The sequence below is a fragment of the Acinonyx jubatus genome, chromosome B1 (assembly GCF_027475565.1).
Source record: "Acinonyx jubatus isolate Ajub_Pintada_27869175 chromosome B1, VMU_Ajub_asm_v1.0, whole genome shotgun sequence".
NCBI classification, from domain to species: Eukaryota; Metazoa; Chordata; class Mammalia; order Carnivora; family Felidae; genus Acinonyx; species Acinonyx jubatus.
This window is the reverse complement of record NC_069382.1, coordinates 170,311,672-170,338,270: the sequence shown is the minus strand read 5'-3', so window position 1 is coordinate 170,338,270 and position 26,599 is coordinate 170,311,672. Positions and strand designations below refer to the sequence as shown.

Sequence of the window (26,599 nt, the reverse complement as noted above, 5' to 3'; positions counted from 1 at the left end):
AATATAAAATAAAACTTCCATCTCTGGAGTCTTAGTTTTTCTGTTACCACTCATGTCCCTGTCATGTGCACAGATAATGTGATGGTTCTGAGTTGATCTGGGCTGCAGAAAAAGTGTGCTGATTTACGGTGGAAATCAAAGCAAATCCACTCACTTGACTGAGTTTGTGAAGTCTTCACCATGTGTTGACTGATGTGCAAGGTCTCTGACAGCTGTAGAGACTCATTATCCACACACATCTCCATTTCTCTCTCACCCCGGCACACAGACACATTTTGCATTCAGGTCAGGTGATCTGATTCCTTTTCTGGCAAGTTTGGGATGAAAAGCATGAGTGCTGAATTTTGGAATAATATTTTAAAAGATACATGGGAACCCAGTGTGGTATGAAAAGCATGTTGTTAATTAATGAACTAGAATCAGGTAGGAATTCCTTAGATAAGAGAGGGGTAGTGTCTTTAATCTGGGAGTGATCATGAATAATTCCTCTGAGCACCGTTTTAAGCTGATACATATTAATATCAGACTTTTAAAAAAAACTATCGGAGTGCTATGTGCAATTAGGGCTTAATCAAGGAGGGGCACATGCATGTCACGACTGGCAACAGAACACTGTTCACGTAGTTTAAAATTCCCACATTACTGTAGCAGAACATATGCATTACATAATCTGATATATAAAATCTACTAGACTCCACGGGTTTGTATAATACCCGTGGCCGCAGGCTCAGATGGCAGGCATGTCCCTTCCTTTCCACAGGAGGGAAAGACGTGAGTATACGTGGTACGTGATACCATGCAAGGCTTTTATCCCTCACGACCATTAAAGCAATAAATAATATTATCCTTTTAGAGGTGAGAAAATTTAGCTCATCACAGGCATAAACAGTAAAGGGAGAGGAGAGTTGAGATTCCAACATTGCCTGTCTGACTCCAAATTCCAATTTTTCTTTTACCCTATACTGCTCTTTTGTAAAAGTTCAGAACAGATTGTCTGATGTTTTTCTTTTCCTTCGTCATTACTTTTAAAAAGGTCACTTCTGACATTTGATTTACATTTCCGACAAGCTACATATCCGTTCTCTTCCTCCCTTTCTCTCTTCCTTCCTTTTTTCTTGCATTTATAAAAATGCAACAGATGATGGTTTTCCACGATGTCCTGTGGATGGTATGTTTTATTGAAAATGCCAGACCAAAAAATTTAAGTAGTCGCTGGTGGAATCCTGCACTGGAGATATGATTTCAGCTATAGTTCTGTGGTTTTAAAAATGCTATTTTTGCTGATCTGTACTCAGAACCACAGAAACAGATGGCCACATTTGCTGGATTTGCTGCTGGTTTTGTGCCCCTTTTCTCATATGGTGACCAAGTTTACTTTTAAAAACATATGCTAAGAATAATGACATTTTTCAGATTGAAGTTGTCTAGTAAAGAAGTATGCTTAAGAAACAGCCTATTAGATCATGGGTGCCTGGCTGGCTCAGTCAGCAGAGCATGTGACGCTTGATCTTGGGGTCATGAGTTCAAGCCCCACGTTGAGCACAGAGTTAGTAAAAAAAAGTCTGTAAGATCAACATAGTAGATTTGTCTCCTAGAAAACCCATTCTCTGACCTGTCCACCTTCCAACCCCAACCAATAAATGCCAAACTCCTCAGCTTGACTGTCAAGGGCCTTGACCATGAGGATTTTCATACTTTTCTAATTCCAAGATTTTGTACCCTATTCTCCAACAAAATGGAACTGTCTATTCTTCTTTTTAAAAAAAGATTTAAATTTTTAAAAATATTTACTTATTTTTGAGAGAGAGAGAAAGACAGAGCATGAGTTGGGGAGGGGCAGAGGGAAAGAGAGGGAGACACATAATCTGAAGCAGTCTCCAGGCTCTGAGCTGTCTGCGCAGAGCCCGACGTGGGGCTCGAACCCATGAACCATGAGATCATGGCCTGAGCCAGAGTTGGTTGCTTAACTGACTGAGCCACCCAGGCATCCCTTAAAAAAAGAATTTAGTTTTAGGTCATCTCTACACTCAATGTGGGGCTCGAACCTACAACCCCAAGATCAAGGGTCGCGTCCTCCACTGGCTGAGCCAGCCAGGTGCCCTGTTTATTCTCTTGAAATAGCCAAGCTTTCCTCTTTTTTGCTCATTGCTGTTTCTTTTATCTGGAGAAGTTCTTCTCTTCCTTAATCTACGAGAAGCATTCCATCTCTCTCAGCTCAAATGCCATCTCCTCCAGAAAGCTTTCCTGGATTCGATTTGCTTTCGCATCTCTACGCCCCACTAGTCTTTGTTTATCCCTTCTTTAGGACACTTAAACTACATTTTTTACTTTATTTCTGCACAGATTCAGAGTACCATTTAGCCCATTTAAGGGATGAATGTGCCAAAACACTTGGGAAGATGGCAATTAGCAATAGTTTCTGCTAATGGCATAATGGGGCAAGGTTGCAGACAGGTGCCTACAGATTTTTTTTTTTTTAAGAAGAAGAAAAGCAATTCATTGAATGCCTGCAGATTGGTGTGCGTGGCCTGTTTTGCCAGTCTTCCCACTCTCTGTGCCTTCCACCTGGCATTTTACATATTTACATGGACTGCCTGACCCCTAATGGTAACTGAATTCACAAGCTCCGTGTAGCAGTTAAATTAATCATGTGATACACCAGATCCAAATCATGGCTCTGTCACTCATTTGAACGGCCTTTTGTATTTGAGGTGGTCCTTTTGCAAATAAACAGATTTTTCTTTTCTTCTCTTTTCTCTTTTTCCTTTTCTTTCTTTCATACAAACTTAAATGCAGACATACCCATGGCTATCGGTAAAAGTTCCTGGAATGATCTGGAGAACAAGCATATTTATCTTTGAACTGAAAGGACTCTCAGTAAAACTGCCTTCAACTTAGAAACGGAAGCGACCCTTTACTGCTGTGCATCAAGATATTGGACTCGGTTGGAGTGGGGTTGGCAAATGTGTGCAGTTGTTACAACACCCCAGGACCCTGTGACCCTGGCAAACATCATTAGTACTCATACTGCCCAGGACACGACTACTGAGTCTAGCAGATCCTTACGACTCTACTCACCACTGTGTGGTGTATTTCTACTACCAACAGAACAATGCTGGTAAAAGAGGTATATTTGGCATCTTGCAGCTGCTTTAGTCACAAGGGGAGGACTTGAATTTACTGGAGGTTAGTAGGAAGTGAGATCATGTATGCAAAAGTACGTTATAAATTAGGAAAGGCTATGGAGGCAGCTGCTGTTTTCTTTATTGGTTGCTCTGCACTTGAGCTATGTGGTTTTCGATCATTTCAAAATGCCTGAAAAATCAACAGTCAAGGCATGTAAGTTCATGATCACAACAATGATCTCTACCATGATGAACATTCTATTTGAATATAAGGTGGATCGTGTTCCTTCTTATTTCCTTTCCGCTATCCCCTGGTTCTACACTCCTTCCGTGCGAAGGCTCCCACTTTTTGAAATATGTGAACAAGATTTGCTCCTTTTTAGGATATATGAACGAGATTTGCTCCTGCAGAGAAACAGGAGACAGGAAATAGCAAAGGATAAAAGAGAAGAGGCCAGGGTCAGGTCAAGAGTTTCCCACGCCTTCTCCCCAGTCTAGCACAAACCAGATGAAAGCCTTCAGGAGATCCTAGACGTGAAAGGCGGTAATCAAGAGAAGATTGAGAGTTAAGTGGAATGCTGAAAAAAGAGGAAACACATTTGCAGCTTGGACTAACATTGATCTTAAAATGTCTGAATGGTTAAATAGTATTTATGAACTCTCATTTTGCTTCTAACGTCTTATTGCTTAAGGCAACGTATGCCCATGCCTTCGATTCTGTACAAAGCTTTTTTGGACTCACAGACATCTGATGTCCATCTAGATGACCTGTGAGGCTTTAGGAGTTCCTCTGTGGTTGATGAATTCCAGGATATAGTGATTTTTCTAGATCAAGAGTTGGTATTTATCATGCATGTTAGTAGTTTGCTGTGGCTACTGACAGTGGGTGGTAGTTATGTCTCTGAATGTCTTATTCCATAAAAAGCCAACTGGATGTGGCTATTTAAGAACCATCTGAGGCAGCCAGAGGCCAGGGGTTCCAGATTCCTTCCCCGTCAAAGGATGCTCAGAAGTAACCTCCAGAAAAGATAAAGTCTCAGTGTCAGGCTGCCATTCAGTTCCTTATAGAAGAGTCATGATCATGTGACCTTCTCTCCCCCTCACACTTCCCACTGGAGAGTGTTTATTAAGTTTAAAAACTCAAGACAAATCATGAAATGTTTGAGAAGTAATTGTAGGCAGTTCCTTACTCATGTTTTTTAAAACCTAGAGGTCATTCTTGATTCTTTTGTCTCACTTATACCATACTTTCTATCCTTTTGCAAGCCCTGTTGGTTCTTTTTCCAAAACATATCTTTAATCCGTCAGCTCCTACGTAATTTTCACTGCAAGCCCCAGCCTAATTCAAGCCACCACAATAGCCTCCTAACTGGAGAACTGGTCTCTTGTTCCTCCCATCCTCCCCAAGTATTCCATTCTCCATATGGTGGTCAGAGTGACCAGAATAAAGGATTGAGCCATGTGATTCCTTTCCTTAAACCCACCAATATTCCCGATTACATTTAGGATAAAGTTCAGCTCCTTACCACAGCCTTCAGGGCTTTGGCTGGTCTGTCCCTTGCTTATGTCTCTAGCTTTATCTTGAGCCACTTTCTACTCACTCTCTCTGTTGTATTTACAGAGATATTTCTTCCCTTCCATTGTCAGAGCCTTTGCACATGCTTTTCTCCTGACTTGTGACATGGCTACCTCATTCAGGTCTCAGTTTTAGCATTAATTGAGGTCTTTATTGACTACACATTCTAAAGTAAGTCTCTTGCCCACAAGACTTTCTCTCTCACATTACCTTGTTCCTTCTTTCATAGCACTTAGCACTTTGTAATTATGTATTTCACTGGTTTCCTTACTTGCTTAATGTCTGTCTGCTCCACCAGACTGTGAGCCCCATGAGGGACAGGGACCATGACTGTTGTTCACCATGATGTCCTAGTACTTACTCTTCCCCTGGAGCTGACTGTACGGTGGGTTCTCCACATAAGTACTCTTTGTCTTGGCTCATTGGACACACAGGCCAACGAAGAGTTTCTATAACATGTGGGCATAAGCCCCAACCCATCCATTGCCTTCTTCAATGAAGGAACTGGATCTCTTCTCATATTGTGTGAATGCTAGGGCCCTGTTCTCCTGTAAGGTTCATATCTCTGTGTTTTGAACTTAGGCCAAGCATCACTAGTGTATCTTATGACAAGACAAAGTATTGCTGGGGTCAGAATCTTTGCATCTTAACCCTTCATTCCTCTACTCATAAACCTTAGGCAGGCTGTTTAACTTCTCAGATTTTACCTCTTGAAGCTGTCGTTAGAGACCTCAAATGTGTCTAAATTTTGTTTTAATGTCTAATGTTTATATTTATGTGAAATTCTTAGCTTAATGCCTGGTACCTAGTATAGAAGCTCAGTAGATATTTGTTGAGTGAATAAACATGAATAATTTAGTCTCTCAGACTTCAGCTTCATTACTTGTAAATAAAGAGGTTTGGATAGATGATAGCTTTCTAGTCTGTTAGCCTATGGATTTAGTTATGAGGGTGTTGGTCGTTATGACAATTTGTTGTTATGTGATTATAGATTTTTTTTCAGGATTGTTATAAACAATGATAAAAAGTCAAATTCTATACTGAAATAAATCAAACGAATTAAACCACAAATTGGACAAAAAAATATTTTAAAAAGCACCCTAATCCAACAGTAAGCTGGTCTTTGATTTAGTGTGCCTGTGGTCAGAACGGGGCTCGCAGCTTCTCTGAAGGTCTTTCAACGTTTCCAGGGCAGTGATTAATCATTTAATGTAGGTATCTCCTACCCGAAATGAACATGAACTCTTCATTTCAGATATCTCTTTGCATATCCCCAAGGGCAGAAGATATGAAACCATTAAGAAAACACAAACCAGGGGCGCCTGGGTGGCTCAGTTGGTGAAGTGTCTGCCTTCAGCTCAAGTCATGATCGCATGGGTCCAAGCCCCTCATAAGGCTCTGTGGGATTCTCTCTCCTCTCCCTCTCTCTGCCCCTACCCTGCTTGTGCCCTCTCTCTCTCAAAATAAATAAATAAACTTAAAAAAAATTAAAAAGAAAAAAGAAAATACAAACCAGGGGCAGCAGCCTGGCTCAGTAGGTAGCATGTGCCAGCTACTCCAGGTTGTGAGTTCAAGCCCCCCATTGAAAAGATAGGCAACAGTCTAGCAACCAGTCAAGGGCAGATTAAAGTAAGAAAATAACATCACACTCATTAGAATGTTGAAATTTAAGAGCTTGATAACATCGGGATTGGCAAGGATGTGAAGCAACAGGAACCCATGCACGCGGGTGTAAGTCTAAATTGGCACAGTGATTGTACAGAGGAGTATGGCCATGTGCAGCAGAGTTGAAGATGTGGACACCTGTAGCCCGGCAGTTCCACTTTTAGGCATGTCTGGTGGACATGTGCACAAGGAGACAAGGAAGAGGTGTTGTTCTTATGGTTAAAAAAAAAAAAAACAAAAAAAAAAACGGAAAGGGGCGCCTGGGTGGCTCAGTCAGTTAAGCCTCTGACTTCGGCTCAGGTCATGATCTCACGGCTCAAACAGCTCGTGAGTTCGAGCCCCGCATCTGGCTCTGTGCTGATGGCTGAGAGCCTGGAGCCTGCTTCAGATTCTGTGTCTCCCTCTCTCTCTGCTCCTCCCCCGCTCACACACTGTCTCTCTCAATCTCTCTTTCTCTCTCTCTCAAATATAAATAAACATTAAAAAAATTTTTTTTCAATGTTTATTTAGTGTTTGAGAGAACAGAGCACGAGTGGCGGAGGGGTAGAGAGTGAGCGAGAAACAGAATCGGAGGCAGGCCCCAGGCTCCGAGCTGTTAGCACAGAGCCCGACGCAGGGCTGGAACTCACAGACGGCGAGATCCTGACCTGAGCCAAAGTCAGACGCTCAACTGACTAAGCCACCCAGGTGCCCCCCCAAAATGTTTTTTTTTTAAAAGGAAAAATTCTATATCCATGAAAATTGGAGTAGGGGTGCTTCGTGGCTCAGTCTTTTAAGCATCTGACTCTTGATCTCAACTCAAGTCTTGATCTCAGGGTCGTGAGTTCAAGCCCCATGTTGGGCTCCATTCTGGGCGTGAAGCCTACTTTAAAGAAAAAATGGAACAGATATGGGATAGTCATACAATTTATTACAACTGAATTTCAGTCAGCAGTTAAAATACACCATGTTGAATATAAAAAAGAAACTGCCAAAAATATAGTATACACTGTGATACCATATAGGAACAAATTGAAAAGCACAAAATGCGAGTTAATATAGTTTGTGGATTACTATTCATGTGGATAATATATAAAAACAGAGAGGGAAGATAGACCTAGCACTAGATGGTGGGTACTCCTGGGCCTGTAGGGAGATGTCTATAAGTAACATTTTATTTCTCTTAAAAAAATACATTTATGTACCTATGTGCAAATATTTAAAACTGTTAAAACTGGGTAGAAGGTACATGAGTATCTGTCATATTATTCTATTTGATTTTTTGGAATTTTTTTTTTCTTTTTAAAAAAACATTTTTTTAAATGTTTATTTCTTTTTGAGAGGGAGACAGAGTGCAAGTGGGGGAGGGGCAGAGAGTGAGGGAGACAAAGAATCTGAAGCAGGCTCCAGGCTCTGAGTTGGCAGCACAGAACCTGACATGGGGCTCGAACTCATGAACCATGGGATCATGACCCGAGCCGAAGTCAGATGCTTAACCGACTGAGCCACCCAGGCGCCTCTGGAAATATTTTATAATTAAAAAAACAAAAAAACAAACAAACAAAACTTAGAAAACAAGAATGTTGGATGTAATAAAAAGTCCAGCATCAGATTCTGCTCTTTTGTAGATTAGGGATAATCTCACTCGTTTTTCCTTTTGTGGCTAACTTCTGCTTGACTTTGTGTGCATCTTTAAGCCTCAGGCCCTCTGGGTGGGTTTACAGGCCGCAGTGTTGGGTTCCAGGCCCTCTCTGCGTGCTTTCATAGCACCCTCTTTTCCTTCTTGCGACACTCCTCACCCGGCTGTGCAGTTTCCTGTTTACTTGCTGCGCGGGCCCACTGGAGCCTAGCACGCGCCTCTGGGGGCAGGTGGCTTATTTGCTGTAGCATCTCCAGGGACTGCTGTGCACTGTTGTACAACAGATACTTACTAAGAGACAAAGAATTCATGGATGCTTCCATGGTTTAAGTTCCCTGCTGTGCACACAGGGGGCCACAGGTGGATGCCTGAAATCACCAACTACATATACTGTATATCAGCTATGAATTGAAACTATGTAGCAACATTTCTAGCAACATCTGCGTGCACCGTGCTTGGCTTGGCCGGCCCTTAGCCCTTGTACCACAACATCTCAGTTGGAGAGGAGGAACAGAGTGATGGGCTGCTTCCTGTGAGGAAACCTTGTCTTAGACCCACTGACTCCTCTAACTGAAAGAGTCAGGCTGTCATTAAACTTTGGCAGGAGACATACCCCATTCAGCCAATTTTCTGGCACTGTGAGGTCAGGGTCTTTCATTCCGTTAGCCAGGCCACCTCTTCCTAGGGAGGATCACTGCTGCCACCTGCCCCACACCCAGGAGCCCCAGCCCCTGCTTTGTCCCTGGTCAGGTTCCGGTTGGGTTGGGCTTGCCAGTCCCCAGGGTGGCCTTAGCGGGGAGTCTGCTGGAGGCCTCATTTCCTTCTTACTAGCCCCCAGCCAGCTGTAGCCTCTGGGAAGCGCCCTGCTTCCTCAGTCCCAGAGAGGACTTGCTTCCTTTTCTTTTTCTTCCTCTCTTTCTTTTGATTATTCATTAGAATCTGCTGTTTCAAGCCCACCCCCATGTAGCCTAGCTGCCATTGGCTCATCCCCCAGCCCCACGAAAGCAGAAGTCCCCCCCCCACCCCCCGACAAAGCCAGCTGTTGGTTGGAAGGTGGTGGGTGTCTTCAGAACGTTTCTTGACTAGAATAGATCCCTGAAGTCTTAGAGCACGAAGCCCAGTGTTAATAGCACTGAGGACCATTTGCTTTCTTGCACCGTGGAGAGAGCCTCAGCTCTACCCAGGCTCGACCTTGGGTGAGGTATTTTTACCTTTCTGACCCTCAGCTTCTTTGTCTGCCAAATAGAATAAATAGTATCTTTGCCGCAGACTTTTGAGATGATAATTAAGGGCTAGGTGATAAAGTGGTTAAGTTGACAGAGTGTTTGGGCCTGAAGCCTGGTTCTGCCCCTGCAGTTTCCCCATCCAAAATCTGGCCATCCTGGTCCGTCTGCACATTGGAAATGCTCAGAACAACGGCTGGCCTGTAATGAGTGCTTTCCAAAGGTTTGCTGTTTTAAGCACTGTCTGGTAGATAGTAAGCACTCAATACACATCATGTTCTATTACTATTATTTTTACCTGTCTTAGTTCCTTAGGGTTACTGTAAAAAAACACCACAGTCCGAATGGCTTGTGAACAACAGAAATTTATGTCTCACAGTTCTGGAGGCTGAGAAATTCAAGATCAAGGTGCTGGCAGATCCAGTGTCTGGTGAGGACCACTTCCCGGTTCATAGATGGCCGTCTTCTCCTGTCTCCTCACATGGTGGGAGAGGCAAGGGGCTCTGTGGAATCTCTTTTACATGGACACCAATCCTATTCCTCATGGCTCCACCCTCACGACCTAATTACTTCCAAAGACCCCACCTCCAACTACCATTACGTGGAGGACTCAGTGTTAACATCTGAATTTGGGGAAGCTATGAACTTGAAGCCTACAGCATTTTGTCCCTGCCCCCCCCATTCATGTGTTTCTCACATGCAAAACACATTTATTCCATTCCCAAACCCCCAAAGTCTTCACTTGCTCCAGCATCAACTCAAAAATCTAAAGTCCAGCATTTCATCTAAAGGTCATCTAAATCAGATGTGGGTGAGACTGGAGATATGATTCATGCTGACATACATGGAGACAAATTCCTCTCTAAGCTGTGAGTGTGTGAAACCAAACAAATTATGTGCTTCCAAAACACAGTGATGAAACAGGCATAGAATAAATGTTCCTATTAAAAAAAAAAAAAAAATCCAAACTACAAGGCAAAACTCCATCAGATCTTAAGGCTTAAGAAAAATCGTCTTGGCCTTGATTCTCTGCCTTCCAGACCCACTGGGACAGGAGTCCCACCTTCTGGACACACTGGGATGGAGGTCCTGACCCTGCAGTTTTGCAGGGCAGTGGTTGGGCCCACAAGACTTTGGGGTTGTTGTAAGGATTGATGATAATATATGAAAATACTTGGCATGCAACAGATGTTTAGTAGATGTCGTTTCCCTCCTTCCTGACCCTTGATCTTGGAGAAGGGGTACTGCAGACAGGAGGCAGGGGACCCCCCCCCCCCCCAACCACTGAGCTGTAGGCACTCATTCTTGCAAGTTTCTCCCCTGAGGTAAGGAACCAACTCTAGGTTTCCTGAAAAGTTCCAAGGGCTGCTTTGGCATCCTTGCAACATCAGGATCTTGAGATTGGTAAGCAGGTTTGTTTAATTCTGCCTTGACCCTGAGCTAAGGCTTCCAGGCATGAACCCATCACGGGCATTTAATTTAGCACTTATTTCATAGCGTTCCCAAGGGAAGCTTGGAAGGGACCTTGGAGATCTTGAGTGTAACCTCTGAAATGTACAAGGTGGAAATGGGCCCAGAGATGCGACATCAGCTGCCTGAGATCACACAGCCAGTCTCGAGTAGGTAGAAGCTGGCAGTGCACATTGGACGCCCATCCCTGTGTCCCTCCTCGGCGGTCTCTGGAGATGTGTTGCCTCCACAGAGAGAAAGACTCCAAAGGACTGTGTTCAGATCAATCAGATCACTTTAGATGAATTCTGAGCCTCCTCTGACTTATCAGGCTGATTTATCTTCACTTTACCCTGAGCATGGCCTCTGTCAAGTCTGGAAAATCCCAGGTGAAGAGGGCAGTGTCTCAGACCTCCCTACGTTAGAAGCATTGGAGAAATCAAAGGAGACTCGAACATCAAGGGAAAAGGGAAGCCATTCCCTTCTTGTACCTTCTCGTCCCTAACACCTCCTGTCAAAGCCAGCAGAAATTGTTTCCAATTATGTACCTGCTTTAGCTGTGTATAGAGACTGGGAGGCAGATGGGTTATTTTATAACCTACGTATTACTTTGCTAAGCTGTGAACCCAGAGGGACCCTTTATCTTCAAGTTCCGAGAGGGGCATTTACCCAGGAATGTGGCTCTTGGGTCTCACCTTCTGGGAAATGTGCTTGCTCTGTGCACCTAAAAATTGCACTGAGCATAACCAGCACTCTCCTCTGGGTGAAATGCAAGCGTACATGGCTCGGTGGACGTTTTGGAGGTATCTATCTCAAGCTATAGCGAGGAAACAGATGTGAATTGCTTTGCGTGACTATAGAGGTATGTGGCTCTGTACCAGGCACAAGTTACCAACATGGGAGAGACATTGTTCTGCTTTTTAGGTGCTTGCTGTGCAGTTCCAAAACTATTGTGATCCAAAAATACCAACATATACAAATTTAGGCTTTGAAAAGAGTGAGAGCGTTTACAAGAAGAGTATCCGTTGTGTTTCAAACCTGATGCTTTTGTTTAAGACCTCATTTTTCTAGAATAGTTTTAGATTCACAGCAAAAAGTGAGCACAGAGTATAGAGATTTCCCCTACACCCAGCCTCCACACATAAATAGCCTCTGCCATTATCGGCATCCGCCAGCAGGGTAATACATTTATTACAACTGGTGAATCTGTATGGACACAACATGATCACCCAAAGTCCATAGTTTACATCAGGACTCACTCTTGGTGTTGTATATTCTGTGGGTTTGGAAAAATGTAGAATGACATGTATCCATCATTATAACAGCATAACAAGTAATTTTCACTGCCCTAAAAATCCTCTGTGCTCTACCTATTCATCTCCCTCTTCCCATTCCCAACCGCTTGACAACCACTGATCTTTCACTGGTTCCATAGTTCTATGTTTTCCAGAATGTCATATGGTTGGAATTATATAGTATGTAGCCTTTTCAGATTGGCCTCTTTCCTTTAGTAATGTGCATTTACAGTTCCTCCATGTATTTCCATGGTCTGGCAGTTCATTTCTTTCTAGCACTAAATAATATTCTATTATCTGGATGGGCCACAGTTTATTTATCCATTCACTTACAGAAGGACATCTTGGTTGCTTCTGGGCTTTGGTAACTAAATAAAGCTGCTACAAACATCTGTGTGCAGGTTTTTGTATGGACATAAGTTTTCAACTACTTTGGCTAAATACCAAGAAGCACGATTGCTGGATTCAAAGTTGATGACTTTAAAGAACTAGATGATAGTGGGTAAATAGAAATTGTTTTAGAAGTGGGAAATCACGCTAATTAGAGGTAAACCAAGACACTTTTTTTTTTTTTTAGGAAATTGTAATCTATGAAATAAGGGAGAAAGGGGAGTTTTGGTCCAATTTTTATTCACTAATGGATTTGGGAATTAATATTTTTCAGTCTCATTTTTTAGGAGAAACATAACTTTCAGTTTAGAAAAAGTTATTTTTTGGTGAAATTAATGCTGTGCAAGGTGGTGTTTTTAATGTTTTTATTATAAATTATAATAAAAATATCTGAGCTTAAAGCTGAGCATCCGTGTTTAGTTATAACACAGGGTGAGGATGTCAAAAATCTTATGACTAAATTTTCAGTGTTTTCTTTTATGAGCTAATTGCTGCTGGGTTTTTCTATGATTTTGAAACGTGTGTGTACGGTACTTTTGAAAAAAGATTATTTGCTTAAACTTTATAGACTGAGCTAAAGTTAGAAAAACATTGTTTCTATTTTTGGAATGTCTTACCAACTAGAAAATGAACAAAATGACCATACATATTAAGCAAAAATACTGTGGTGGGAACAGATATTAAAATAGCAAATATAGGAGCACCTGGATGGCTCAGTCTGTTGATGTTAGACTTTGGCTCAGGTCATGATCTCATGGTTCATGGGTTCGAGCCCCACGTCGGGCTCTGTGCTGACAGCTCAGAGCCTGGAGCCTGCTTCAGATTCTTTGTCTCCCTCGCTCTCTGTCCCTCCCCCGCTCACACACTGTCTCTCTCTCTCTCTCTCTCAAATATAAACATTTAAAAAAATAGCAAATATATTAATTTAGCTGGTTAGAAATGTCATAAGCCTTTTCATGAATTGTTACTTTTAATGAAGAGATAAATCTGCCATAAACTGAATTTGTTTTAAAAAGACTGCTGAGGGTAGAGAGAAACTGGTGTGAACTTTACTCTTGAGGGCGTCTGGCACACACTGGTCCTCTCTAGAGTTAACAATTCAATGGCTCACTTTTTTACACTGCAAAGCCTTACGATTTCTAATTGGGCTGCAGCCAGATTTTAATTTTGCAAGGCTTTTTGATAAATGTACTGAAGGTGACTGGAGCCATTCAAAATGTTATTAAATCTGTTTGCTCTTATTCCGGCTAACAAGAAACTATAACCTGATAACGGAAACCAAAACAAAATTAGAGACCTAAATTTAAACATTGATATGGATGCATTAAAGTAGAATGTTCTTTAGCTAATAACCTGAATTTATTATCTACCTTCAAATAAGTCTTCACCAAATTTATCTTTCCTCTTCCCTCCCTCACCAATTTATTGAGCATCGTTTGTTCTGAAGCTGGTCTTCGGGTGCTTGGGCTTGCCACCCAAAGACTCCATTTTGAATTTAGCATGATTTAAAATGTGACTGCATGTATGCGCTTGAGAGAAAGCGAGAGATGTAGACAGAAGGCGTGGGATGGGTGGGAAGAGGAATGGAATAGTAGTAGTGGGAATGAGCAGGGTTTATTGCTGAAGTAGGAATTTCTGAGGTGCCTGAAAGTGTGTGCGTGCCTTCCAAGTCTCTGGCCAGTGAGAATTGTACGAATTTACCAGAGAAACTTGGAATCATTCACAGTGTGTCTTAGAGTTAAGGTAACAAATGGAACACAGTCATGCTGCTAGACTTAGCAACTCATAAAAAGGGAGAAGCAAATATTGAGAATTGGGGAGGCCCACTCATTCTGGAATTAGTTTTGGCTAACACACAATCTCCACTTTGATCTCAACTGTTTGTCCTGTCTATAAACTCAGTCATGAACTTGAGACCTCCAGCCCATCATTTGTTTTATTTTTGCATTTGTACCATATACTATGTTAGGGTTCTCCAGAGAGACAGAACCAATAGGATATAGGTATATGTAAGAGGAGGTTTATTATAGGAATTGGGTCATATGGTTACGGAGGCTGACACGTTCCACCATCTGCTGTCGGCAAAGCTGGAGAACCAGGAAGGCTGGTGGAGTGGGTGTGAGTTTGGGGGCTGATAGTGTAAGTCCTGGTCTGAAGGAGAAGATGCAAGAACCAGAGCACTGATGCCCATAGGCAAGGGAAGATGAATGTCTCAGCTCAAGTAGAGAGCACCAATTCGCCCTTCCTCAGCTTTTTGTCCTATTCCTGCCCTCCACAATTGGATGATACCAACCTGATGTGCTGTGCGTGAAAGCTCTCTTCTTTAGTCAGTCTACCTATTCGAATGCTAATCTCTTCCAGAGACGCCTTCACAGATATATCCAGAAATAATCTGAGCATCCCTTAGCCCTTTTAAGTGGACACATAAAATTAATCACATCATTAACCAACAGCAATCCCTGCTGGCACTACTCTTCCTACTACTGCTACTACTACTATAGCTAATGTTTCTTGAGCACCTACTATATGCAAGGATTCAGGCTGAAATGCTTCATTTGCATCTCATTTAATCCTAAAACTAGCCCTCTTTGCCTGGCTGGCTCAGTCAGTACAGCATGAGACTCTTGATCCAGGGGTAGTAAGTTCAAGCCCCACGTTGGGTGTAGAGATTACTTTAAAAAAAAAAAAAAGATCCTAAAACTAGCCCTCTACAGCGTGGGCTCCATTAATATAAAGCTTCATGGAATTAACTTACCTGAAGTCATTTAACCATTGTCACATAGGATTTAAAAAATTGCGACAGAATTCACATACCATGAAATTTAAGTTTTTTAGTATATTTAGTATAGTGAATATACTAAAAATTCCAAAATATTTTCATCATCCCAAAGAGAAACCCTATACTCATTAGCAATCACTCCCCATTTTTCCCTCCTTCCAATTCCTGGAAACCATGAATCTACTTTCTGCCTCTATGGATTTGCCTATTCTGGATATATATTATAAATGGAATCATACAATATGTTCTCTTTTGTGTCTGGCTTCTTTCACTTAGCGTAATGTTTTCAAGGTCCATTTACACCTAGCATGTATCAGCACGCTACTTTTTACGACAATTGTGTGGGATACATTTTGTTTCTCCATTCATCAGTTGATGGACTCTTGGGTTGTTTCTATTTTATAGAGCTGTTATGAATACTAGTACTGTGAACATTCATGAGCAAGTTTTTTCATGGCATATGTTTTCAGTTCATACAGAGGGATTTTGTTGCCTGATTTTTTTGGACTTGATAGTACCCTCAGCAAATATTTTTTTTGGAAACAAAGTTTTATGCCAGACAGGGATAACTGCACACCTCCAAACTAAAATTTACTAAAGATTCTTTTTACAATGTGAGCTCTGTTTTCTGCCTTATCTTAGTAAGGCTTGATTTCCAGAGATAAGCACCAATTTTTTATGCTTTTGTCCAGCTGATCCTTCTTCCTAGAAAGCCCACTCCCTCATCACCATCTGTGAAAGTTGTAAAGTCTTGGGGCACCTGGCTGGCTCAGTCAGTAGAACATGTGGCTCTTGATTCTGGGTCATGACTTCGAACCCCTCATTGAGTGTAGAGATTACTTAAAAAAAGAAAAAAAAAATGTCCTGTCACCTTCCAGCCAGGAAGCTCGTGCTTCCTTTGCAGCCTGAAGTTACCTTTCGTTTTTTTTTCTGGGAACTCCGTGGAGCTTTACCTGGGCCTCTCCCATGGTGTTCCCTTTCCAATCTTACCAGCCACCCTCTATCTCCCTTGAGGTCAAGATTCAGGCCTTGTCACATTTCTATTCCTTGCCAAGACTTGTGTTCCTTTACACAATAGGTGATGAATATCCTAGAACTGAATCACTCCCTGATTAGTTGCCGTGATATTGTGATTTATAATAAGAAACATACATTTGATCTCTGTCCCCTTTCCTGGCACAGAGCTCCTAAAACCTTTGGAATTTCCTGTGAAGAGAGCAATGAAGGTGTCCTTTTGTTATGTTAATCAAGAGACTTTTGGAAGCCCCGTGGTCACCTAAGAAAGGAGACTGGTTGCCAGGGAATCAACCACAGGATTAGAGAGTAGGGACATTCAGTCCTACCCCCTGACCTCTGGGGAGGGTGAGGGGGGGGGGGAGAGGGGCTGAAGTTTGAGTTTCATCACTAGTGGCCAATGATTTAATTGATCATGCTTCGGTAATGAGGCCTGCATTAAAAATCCAAATGACAGGGTTCGGAGAGCTTCTGAGTTTGGTGAACACTTAGAGATGGCAGGACACTGGCACTCTCAGAGAGTGTGCGAGTGCACTTTCTCCACACTTTGCCCTAGGCCTCTCTGACATCTGGCTGTTCCTGAGTTACAGCCTTCTATAATAAACCAGTTATCTAGTAAGTAAAATGTTCTGAGTTCTGTGAGCCGCTCTAACATAGGACTTGAACTCGAGGAGGGGCATGGGAGAACCTGTGGCCGGCTAGTCAGAAGCCCAGGTGACAACTTGGCCTTGTGATTGCCTTATGGGAAGTGTGTGTGGGGGCCGCAGTCTTGTGGGACTGAGCCCTTAACTTCAGGTTGATGGTGTCAGAATTGAGTTGAATTGTAGGGTACCCAGCTGGTGTCAGAGAATTGCTTGATGGTGTGTGTGGGTGGGGGGAGAACCCATATTGTCATTGGTATCAGGATCATAGTTGCCGAGTGGTTCTGATTCACTTGAAACCAAGTTGAGTTTCCTCCTATTAGGGCTGCCCTATTTTTAGCCAGGTCTTATGGGGGAGGAATGGGTCGTCAGAGTGAGGTCAGGCTTTTGTAGGCTTCCCCCTTTCTGCCTCCACCTCTGAGCTGGTGGAGCACAGCCGAGGAGGTTCATCTCCTCTGGAATTCTCAGAGGAGACTCTGCGGTCCTTGCTTCTTGCTTCTCCTCAAAGGAAGTACATGGCAGAAGAGTGGGAGCAGTGTGGGGGTTATTTCGGAGGGTTCCGGTCAGACTTAGAAGGGAAGCAACTCTACCAGTTTCTGGGTCTCCCCCCCACCATCTCTTTTCAAGTCCTCCTGTAATGTCTCAGGAAAACAGATTAAATCATCCTTTTAAAGTTACTTAGAGGGGCACCTGGGTGATTTAGGTGGTTGAACGTCTGACCTCTGCTCAGGTCACGATCTCGCAGTTTTTGAGTTTGAGCCCCCATGTTGGACTCCTAGCTCATTGCTGTCAGCGTGGAGTCTGCTTCAGATCGTCTGTCTACACCCCCCCCCCCCCCCCCGCCCCAGCGCTTCCCCCGCTTGTGTTCACTCTGTCTCTCTCCTTCAAAAATAAATATTAAAAAAAAAAGTTACTTAGACAGCAGTCTTGAAAAAAAAATAGGGGTGCTGGATGGCTCAGGCAGTTAAGTGTTCAACTTGTCATCTTGGCTCAGGTCATGATCTGGGGGTTTGTGGGATCAAGCCCTAAGTGGGGCTCTGTGCTAAAAGCACAGAACCTGCTTGGGATTCTCTCTCTGCCCTTCCCCTGCCTGCACTGTCTCTTAAAATATATAAAATAAACATTAAAGAAAAAAAACAGTCTTGGATTTTCTATAAATCATTTGTTTAGATCTCAGAAGTCCTATTTGGATATATATTTTTTAAAATTGTTATTTATTCAATTCATTCATGCAAGTAATCTCTACATCCGACGTGGGACACACATGTTCTTCCAAGCTTTCAGCAAAGCTAAAGGTCAACACCAGTATTGACCTCTGGCTGAATTCATTTGGGTGACCCATTTTTGCTTGGCTGGGTGGAGTTAATAATTGGGTGTCCCTTCTCCAAGATGCCACAGCTCATTCAGTCCTAATTGTCTCACACCTGGCTTTCTTCACACATTTATGTGAGCTGCCTGCCCTTTGACATCTCTGAGGATCTGACCCTACCCCCAATTTATCTGCCCTTCTTCCCCCCCCCCCCCCCCCGCCGGGCACCACAGGTAACTGTGATAGAAAGGGCTGGGAATCATCAGCACCTTTGAGTAATGATTCGTCTGTCATAGGGGTTCTCAATTCTGACGGAGAGACAATCACCAGGGGGCTGTTAAAAATAACCAATGTCTGGGAGCATCTTGGGGGTTTAGTCGGTTAAGCTTCTGAGCTCAGGTCATGATCTCATGGTTTGTGAGTTCAAGCCCAGCATTGCCCTCTCTGCTGTCAGCACAGATCTGGCTTTGGGTCCTCTGTCCTTCTCTCTCTGCCCCTCCCCTGCTCTTTCTCTCAAAAATAAACATTTTAAAAAACAACAACAACAAACCAGTGCCTGGAATATCTATAGTCCTTCCCTGTGGGAATATACAGTTTCTTGGGGGGAAGGATACTTTTTTTTCAGATGGTGGTGTTTTAATGAAAATTGTTTTATTTGAATGTGGAACCAGTAGCTTGTCTGATGTTAACGGTTTCCCTTTTGTGAAATTCCAAATTATAGTAGAATTTTTTCTTGCAGTGTGACTGGCAAGCTCCATGCTGGCAGTGAATTAAAATAAGACCTTTCTCCTCTATTCCTTAAACTATATGCAGAGCTCTGCATTTTACGGTCTATCAAGTCTATTCAATGGAAAGGCCCTTATGTTCCCATATTCCCATGAAATGAGTGATTTTGCCCAGTCCAGGATCAGGCAGAGATCTGGGGCAGAGGGAGACCTCTGTGTCCCTAAAGGATATCCTCTAAAGGATATATAAGCTTTAGGCAAGTCCAAACCAGGTTCTGAGAAGCCTCCACCCAGAAGTGCATATTTGGAGAATTGGATCCAGGTTGAAACAATGAAGACTTGATGTCCCTTTTTTCACCTGCCAGCACACTTTCCCGTTGTAAGTGTTACATCCAGGATTTGGTCTTTTTCTTTTTTTGCAAGAAGTGTATGATTTTATCTCCTAAATTTAATCTAATTTCTTTTAGATCTCCTGCCCAATTTGCAGAAAATTTATCTTGGTCAGAAGAAACTCAGGTTTCTTTCATCAATTTCAGGTTCCTTTCGTCCTTTCAACCCTAGAGTTGCTTCTAAATTCTGGGGTATTTTTATAGAGCTCAGTCTGGAGATTGGAGTGACAGAGTATGGTGATGACTGTCATGGGCCCAGCTTGTCCCACCTGGTCCTCAGCTGCCCATCCAGTCCCATCAAACTGTGTTGCTGCCTAGGAATCTTCCAGGTCTCTCTCTACCTGAGCTAGTGCATACCATTCCCAGGACACCAGACAATTTTAGCTGTTCTCTCTAGGGGCTGTTGGCCAGAAACCCATTTTAAGCCTCACGTCAATGACTCTCACATACTAGTGCATCCCAAACTTGAACGTGCACACTAGACATATGGAATCAAGGTAAAATCAAAGTTCTGACTCCGTAGGTCTGGATTAGGGCAGAGCCTGAGATTCTGCATTTCTAACAACTTGCCAGATGGTGTCTAGGCTGCTGGTTCTTTGAGTAGCAAGGTTGTGGAGGACAGAAGGGCTCTTGGTATAATGGACTTGTCAGACTCAATCTCTTCTATTTGGAGGAAGTGATTTGATAACAGGGAAGGATTTCGTTAAATGGCTGCCAATGCACTCCCTTTTTCTAGCTTTTCATTTTTTTCTTTTTTTAGTAATCTCTACACCCAATGTGGGGCTTGAACTCATGACCCTGAGATTAAGAGCAGCATGCTCTTCCAACTGAGCCAGCCAGGTACCCTGATTTTTTTCTTTTTTTTAAGTAAACTCTACCCACAATGTGGGGCTCAAACTCACAACCCCAAGATCAAGAGTTGCATGCTCTTCCAGCTGAGCCAGCCAGGTGCCCTAGCTCCTAATTTCTTAGGGAATAATAATCACTGTTTAAAAGAATGAAGGAACAGCACTTCCTTAAGATGCTCTTAGGACCTTTTTTACCCAGGTAGGCTCTGTTAGAATGCTGTCACTCTTGGCTTTCCCCATGCACTCTATCTGGAAGGAGAAACAAGAGGATGACATGTCCCTCACCCCCATGATCCTCTCTTCTTGGTAGTCATACCCGTGTGTAATACCCCTTGTCTTGTGTGTGGACTAATTTCCTTACATTTAATGAAGAAAATACAGCGGAAGTTTTGGGCTGTCACTTCCGAGATCAGTTTCTAAAACAACTGATTTCCTTCTTGGACACATGCTGTTTCTCAGATCATTTGTACTTGGGGGGATGCGAACTGACATTTTATGAGCAGCCCTATGGGGAGGACCACATGATGCAGCAAGAAACCCAAGCCCTTGGGGCACCTGGGTGGCTCAGTCAGTTGAGTGTCTGACTTTGGCTCAGGTCATAAGCCGGTTCACCAGTTCAAGCCCCATGTCAGGCTCTGTGCTGACAGCTCAGAGCCTGGAGCCTGCTTCAGATGCTGTGTCTCCCTCTCTCCCTGCCCCACCTCTGCTAACACTGTCTCTCTCTCTCTCAAAATAAATAAACATGGAAGGAAGGGAGGGAGGGAGGGAGGGAGGGAGGGAGGGAGGGAGGAAGGAAGGAAGGAAGGAAGGAAGGCCGGCCTGAGTGCAACAGCCTGTATGGAACAAACTGGGAGTGAGCTGGGAAGGGGATCCTTCAGTCCCACTCCAGTTTTGGGATGGCCTCGGCCCCAGCTAAGGCTTGAACTCAACAAGAGAGACCTGAGCCAGAGCACCCAGCTAAGATGCTCTAGATTTCGGACCCCCAGAAACCGGTGTTTTAAGCTTCTCAGTTTTGGGATAATTTGTTACACAGCAATGGATAATATACCCACCTGACTCAGATGCCAGACGTTTGGAGACCGTCCAAACCGTTTGAATAAAATGTTCTATTGGCCTATCATGAAAATAATGTACAATATGACAAAAGGAAAGAGAACACAGTTCTCGGTCTGGGGTTGCTATTTGGCCTGATTCACACAGTGAGTGGCTCAACATGACTTACATTTACACGCTGGCTACTAGACCTTTGCACTTTTTCTTTTTTTCTTCCAATGTGGAACTCTGGGGTGTCTTGAGTTAGAAACTCAGCTTTAACCTTTGTAGCTATAAACTGACTACACTGTCTTATCGTCTTGCCTTGGGAGAGAAGAAAACCGGTGAAGTCACCATTTCTCACGTGGCTGAAACCTGCCGGCTGGCAGGAGCTTCGTTTCCTACCCCCACCCTGAGTCTCAATAGCTTGGTTTCCTGACTCCAAGAAAACCACCTTTGATTATATAAAGGTATTAGGGGCTAGGGAAACACTAGTCCTTTTGTTACCCGCCATCTCGGGCGCTTAGAAAGAAACGCTGTGGGGGTGGGGGCAACCCCGGTTAAGTTGGGCGGGCTTTCTCAACTCTGGGGCTTGTATCCAACCTGAGCGAGAGGACTTCCCGGTTCTCCGAAAGTTGTGTGAAAAGGACGTCCGAGGCGTGTGGGTTTCCTCCTCCCGGAGCTGCGCAGCCGGGGACAGCCGGGAGGTGCGCGACCCCAGCGCGTCCCAACTTCCCGCCGCGAGCCCAGCGTAGGGGGTGGGGTGGGGGTGGGCGGGGTCGGCCGCGCTCCGTCCCCTCCCCCTTCGTCCCTTCCCCTTCCCCGCGCTCTCCCCACCCACTTCCCTTTCTCGGCTGCCCGGGCAGCCCTGCGGGCGCGACCTCTCGGAGCAGTGACGAGCGGGGAGGAGCCAGCCGCCGCCGCCGCCGCCGCCGGAGCCATGCCCGCGCCCCGCCGCGCCCTGAGCCCGCCCCCGGCTGTCCGCCGTCCCACGGGCCGGCGGCGGGAGTGAGCGGGAGCGACGGGCGAGGAGCCGCCTCCCGGCCCGCGATGTCACCATTGTTCAGCTGGGTGGCCAAGGTAGGCGGCGTCGGGGCAGCGTCGGGCCGGCGCCCGTTACCGTAGCGGACGGCTCTGGGAGCCGGCGTCCCGGCGGGCGCGGTTCTGGGGACGTTTGTAACCGTCGAGCCGCGGGGGGTCCGGAGCGCGGGAGGAGCGCCTGCGGCGGGGGGGCGGGGGGGTCTGACCGTGCCGAGACCGCCGGCTGCGGGGGACGCCCCGCTGACTGGGGACAGCGACCGGAGAGTGGCGGGCGCGGCTGGGGTCGTTTCCCTGGCGGTTCTCATTCATTAGTTGGCCTAACGGGCTAGGTGGCGTCACGCCCATTTGACGGGTGGGGAGAGCGAGGCTCGGCGCCGGACCCAGGTGTCCGCACCTGGCGGCCTGCTGCCTCTCTTCCCCCGCAGCCCACCACGCGCCGCGGATTCTCCGCCGGGTGTTTCCCCCGCGGCGGGAGCTTGGGTGGCATCCTCGTTGCCACCGTCTTGTGCTTGTTTGCCTGGGTTAGGGCGCCGAGGATGCCGAAAAGCTGGACTTGGTGCACACGGAGGGTGTCCGTCCTTTGTTTTAAACTCCCTGATTTCAGAGGGTTCGGTGGTCTGAGTTTTGAATGCAAAATGTTTACCTTCTATTTCCATAAAGTTTTATTTTCAGAACATTAGCGCCTTCAGAATAACTGAGCGTTGCAAACCCCTGCCAACTTCACTATCGCTAAAACGAAGGGATGGGAGTAGATTTCTAGAGTTCCCACCAGTTTGCGAACATAGAATTATTTTAATACCCTGGCGGAGTACCAGCCGTTTAGGTGTTTTTGAGTGATGGATCCCTCTCAACTTCAGGCCAGCAGAACAACTGGGCACCTTTCTCACACTCCAGGGATTCCTCTTAGCCCTTAGCAGGGCTCACTCTTGGAGTTTGACAGGTTGAGTAATAAACTCTTATTGAGAGAATCTGTTAGCCATTATGTGACCCTTTACAAATAATAATTAGGTGGTTGTTATATCTTCTAGTTATGTAGTGCTTTAAGAGTGCTGGTTTTATAAATAAATACCTGTTTGTGAGCCACATAAGGCTTTGCCTATCATTTAAGTGGTAATAAAATGGAGACACAGAAACCAGATTAGTTATTAGGCACTGTATCCTATCTTCTCATTCTCACCAGAATTTTCACTTCCTGAAACACAGCTGTGATAAAATGAAATGACTTTCAACAAAGCTTTGAGCCCTTGTAGTTTTGTGCTGAATAAAAGAATGATAAAGTCCAGATTTTTTGGTTTGAAGTGATACCTTATTGGCTTTTATAAATAATGCTAAATTTAAAAAAATGTTACGTAGTTTAAAAAGTAATTCAGGGTGTGTTGTCTGATTATATTTTATTTATTTTAGGTTGAGGATTCGAGTCCACCTTTTATACTGTTTGACTTTGTACCACAAGGCCAAAGGGAGACAAACCAAAAAAACAAAAAACAAAACAAAAACTTACTATATATTTTTTTACTCCAAAATTGGTAAGAAGTAAATCTAAAACAACGACAACAACAACAAAAACCAAAAAGAAAAACCTATCAACAAACTTATTCCTGGTACTGTTTTATAGTTTTGTTTACTTTTCCAAAACATTTAATAAAGATGCTTTTCACTATAGGAGTGAGGTGGACTTTTGTTCACGTTGACCTATGAGATGATAGTGAAAACACCAGACTAAAGCTTTACTTAAAACATTAAGGACCTTTACAAGGATTGTCAGCTTTCTCCAACTGGCAGTACTTTTGAAAAGGTGATGTAAATGAACTGTATATTGTAACTTCCTGTAAATTCTGAATCGTGTTATTCCAGAGTTATTTAAACTACAGAACAACAACAAAACTGTGAAATGTTTTTGGAGCAAATTTATCAGTTGTCAGCAGAAAGTGTAGCTATTTTATGTTTCATGTCTTCTACATGGTGTACTCTCATAAATTGCATCCTGAAATTGATTCTTATAGAAGATATGTTGTGAGTTTTTAGAATGTGAAACTATCTGAAATCATTTCTTGGGGTTATAGATTGTAAGAGTGAGTTTCTTTGGAACCTCTTTGGTTTACTGTTAAGAGATAAGGCATTAACACAGTTGGCATTATAAACCAGGGAATGTTTTAAAAGCAGAAACAAGAGCTGCAAATAAGACAATGTGTATAATCCCAGAGTACATTTATATTTGATTTTAGAATGACTCTTCAAGAACACACAGCTGACTACGAACACACACTTCACACAAACACTTGCACATCTAATTACTTTTCTGTCTTGACCTTTGCAGACTGTGGCTCGATACCTGGTAGGGAAAGAGAAGGGGAGTAGACCTCACTTGATGCAGGTGGATACCTGAACGGGAGTTTGTTTTTCTTGGGTGCTGCATTAATATTGTATGAATATTGAATATGTGGAGTGAGCAGTTTCATGGTATAGGAATACAGCCCAAACAGGGAAGAATTTTATGTTAAGGAAGGAAAAATTAAGACGTACTTTCTGTTAAATTGGACATGACATGGAGCAGGGGTGCAGGTGTGCATTGTATTACCAGTGGGGCAGGTTTTATAGAGGTGTGGTTTCTTGATTAGTCTTTCATTGGGGCACGAGTTTTTATGTAGATTACAAAGAAAACCTAATTTCTCAAGAATCGTGATGTTTATACTAAACCCACACATGTCCTCAACAACCTGGCAGTTTTGAGTGTTTCTGCTCACTGCTTCTGTGTCTCCCATGCAGCAGCTAGTGAAAACTGCAGAACTGTCGGGTAATTTTCTGAATTTATCTGAATTTGCACCTGCCTGTAAAGGTAATGGCTAAGATTATTGCTAGTGTCTCAAAGTAGTGGGTTTTAAATGTATGTGTTACTCTGTCAGATAACATGGAAAATGGGACCTAAATATATCCGGATTTGCTGTGTTCTCGAATTCATATATGCAGTTTCATATAGTTCATGCCTTGTGTTATTTCCCAGTGCTCATTATGCAGGGGATGTTTATTGGGTACCTTCTGTGTACCAGGTACTGTTCATACCCTGGAGGAGTGAGTTCAGTTTGCACAATAGGTTTATCCTTTTTATTTTTAATCTTTTTTTTTTTTTAAAGTTTATTGATGCTGAGAGAGAGAGAGAGAGAGAGCATATACAGAGAGAGAGGAGGAGAGAGACAGAGAATCTCAAGCAGGCTCTGCACTGTCAGCGCAGAGCACAGCACGGGGCTGGAACTCATGAACGATGAGATCATGACCTGAGCCGAAACGAAGTGTCAGACATTTAACTGACTGAGCCACCCAGGTGACCATAAGTTTATCCTTTAAAAAGTGTGCACACTGGGGTTGCCTGGCTGGCTCAGCGGGTAGAGCATGTGACTACTGATCTTAGGGTTGTGAGTTCGAGCTCCACGTTGGGTATAGAGATTACTTTCAAATAAAATCTCAAAACAAAAAAAGCGTGCACGCTGAAACTCTATAAGCCAGATATTTAAAAATACATTAGGTAAGGAATCCTTATGTAAAATAGTCACTAATATTTTATGTGAAACCAGGTTTTTCATATTTTGGCCTTGCTGAAAACCTAGGGGTGTACCTATTATTCATTCAGCAAGTCATTTAACAAATGTGTCCAACACAGATATTTATTGAACACGTAGTATGTGCCAGGTACTGTTTGAGGAGTTGAGGGTTTAGCAATGACTGAGGCAGACCAGGCTCCCGTTTTCATGGAGCTCGAATAAGAGGTGGGAGAGACTGCAGAGTAGCAAGCACATAGGTAAACAAGGCCATTCCAGATGGTGCTAAGTGCTGGGGAGAAAAGTAAGCAACGTGGTCTGGTAGAGAGTGACTAGGGGCTGGGGTGGCAAGGAGGTAGCATTTCATCTGGGGAGTGAGGGTGCTGAGCACATTCCAGGCAGAGGGGACAGCAGGTACCAAGCCTGGGGGTGGCCCAGGTGGGCTCGTTAAAGCAGTGGGAAGAAGGCAGGAGTGACTGGAATACAGTGAGCTGGGGCCCAGTGGGAGAGCGGTAACCAGGCCGGGCCCTTTAGGGCTCTGTAAGCACAGAATGGGGTTTGCATCTGCGTTTAAGCGCAGTGGGAGGCATTTAGGGGGCGTTAACCAGAGGGGTGACATAGGCCAAGGTACGCTTCAGGCGGAAGCAGAGGGCGACCATAGTGGTAGCTTCTGTAGTAGGGAAAGGACGCCTGTGGATACCTAATTGTTCTTTATCTTCTGAAATGAGCTTGTTCGTCTGATCTTGGAGCAAATGATGAGAAACTCCTTGCTTCTGTGTGGAATGCAGCTTGTCCTTGGTTAGCTGCGGCTTACCAGGGCTTTGAGGCCCACTTGTGTCCCGATGCGGGCCTTGCTTGTTTACCTTTGTGGTTTCCTGTAGCCCGGCCCAGCCCAGCCCACCTTGGGTGCCTCTGACCAGTCGGGCTTGCCTGTTCACTGGCACAGG

The 26,599-nt window shown here is 44.0% G+C and overlaps 2 protein-coding genes across 9 annotated transcripts in view; one reads left to right on the top strand and one right to left on the bottom strand.

Moving 5' to 3' along the window:
• LOC128314570 (translation initiation factor IF-2-like) overlaps positions 1 to 22,138 on the bottom strand; it is a 28,842-nt gene extending 6,704 nt beyond the window's left edge. The window contains exons 1-2 of one of the 2 annotated variants that reach the window (XR_008296361.1): positions 21,682 to 21,934; positions 21,099 to 21,160 (exon numbers count right to left, since the gene is read on the bottom strand). Coding sequence is in view for 1 of the 2 variants with exons in the window: in XM_053217466.1 (XP_053073441.1) it covers positions 21,153 to 21,160; positions 21,682 to 22,138 (465 nt within the window). In the remaining variant the exon portion in view is untranslated. Of the gene's footprint in view, positions 1 to 20,868; positions 21,161 to 21,681 lie in introns of those variants that run through there. The other variant, XM_053217466.1, reaches the window with a different exon arrangement.
• Positions 1 to 26,599, top strand: part of TBC1D1 (TBC1 domain family member 1) — a 224,409-nt gene that overhangs the window by 51,947 nt on the left and 145,863 nt on the right. Inside the window, exon 1 of one of the 7 annotated variants that reach the window (XM_027054301.2) lies at positions 22,027 to 22,158. The exons of the other annotated variants lie outside the window; for them this stretch is intronic. Coding sequence (XP_026910102.1) covers positions 22,129 to 22,158 — 30 coding nt within the window. The 5' untranslated portion in view covers positions 22,027 to 22,128. Of the gene's footprint in view, positions 1 to 22,026; positions 22,159 to 26,599 lie in introns of those variants that run through there. 7 annotated transcript variants of the gene reach the window in all.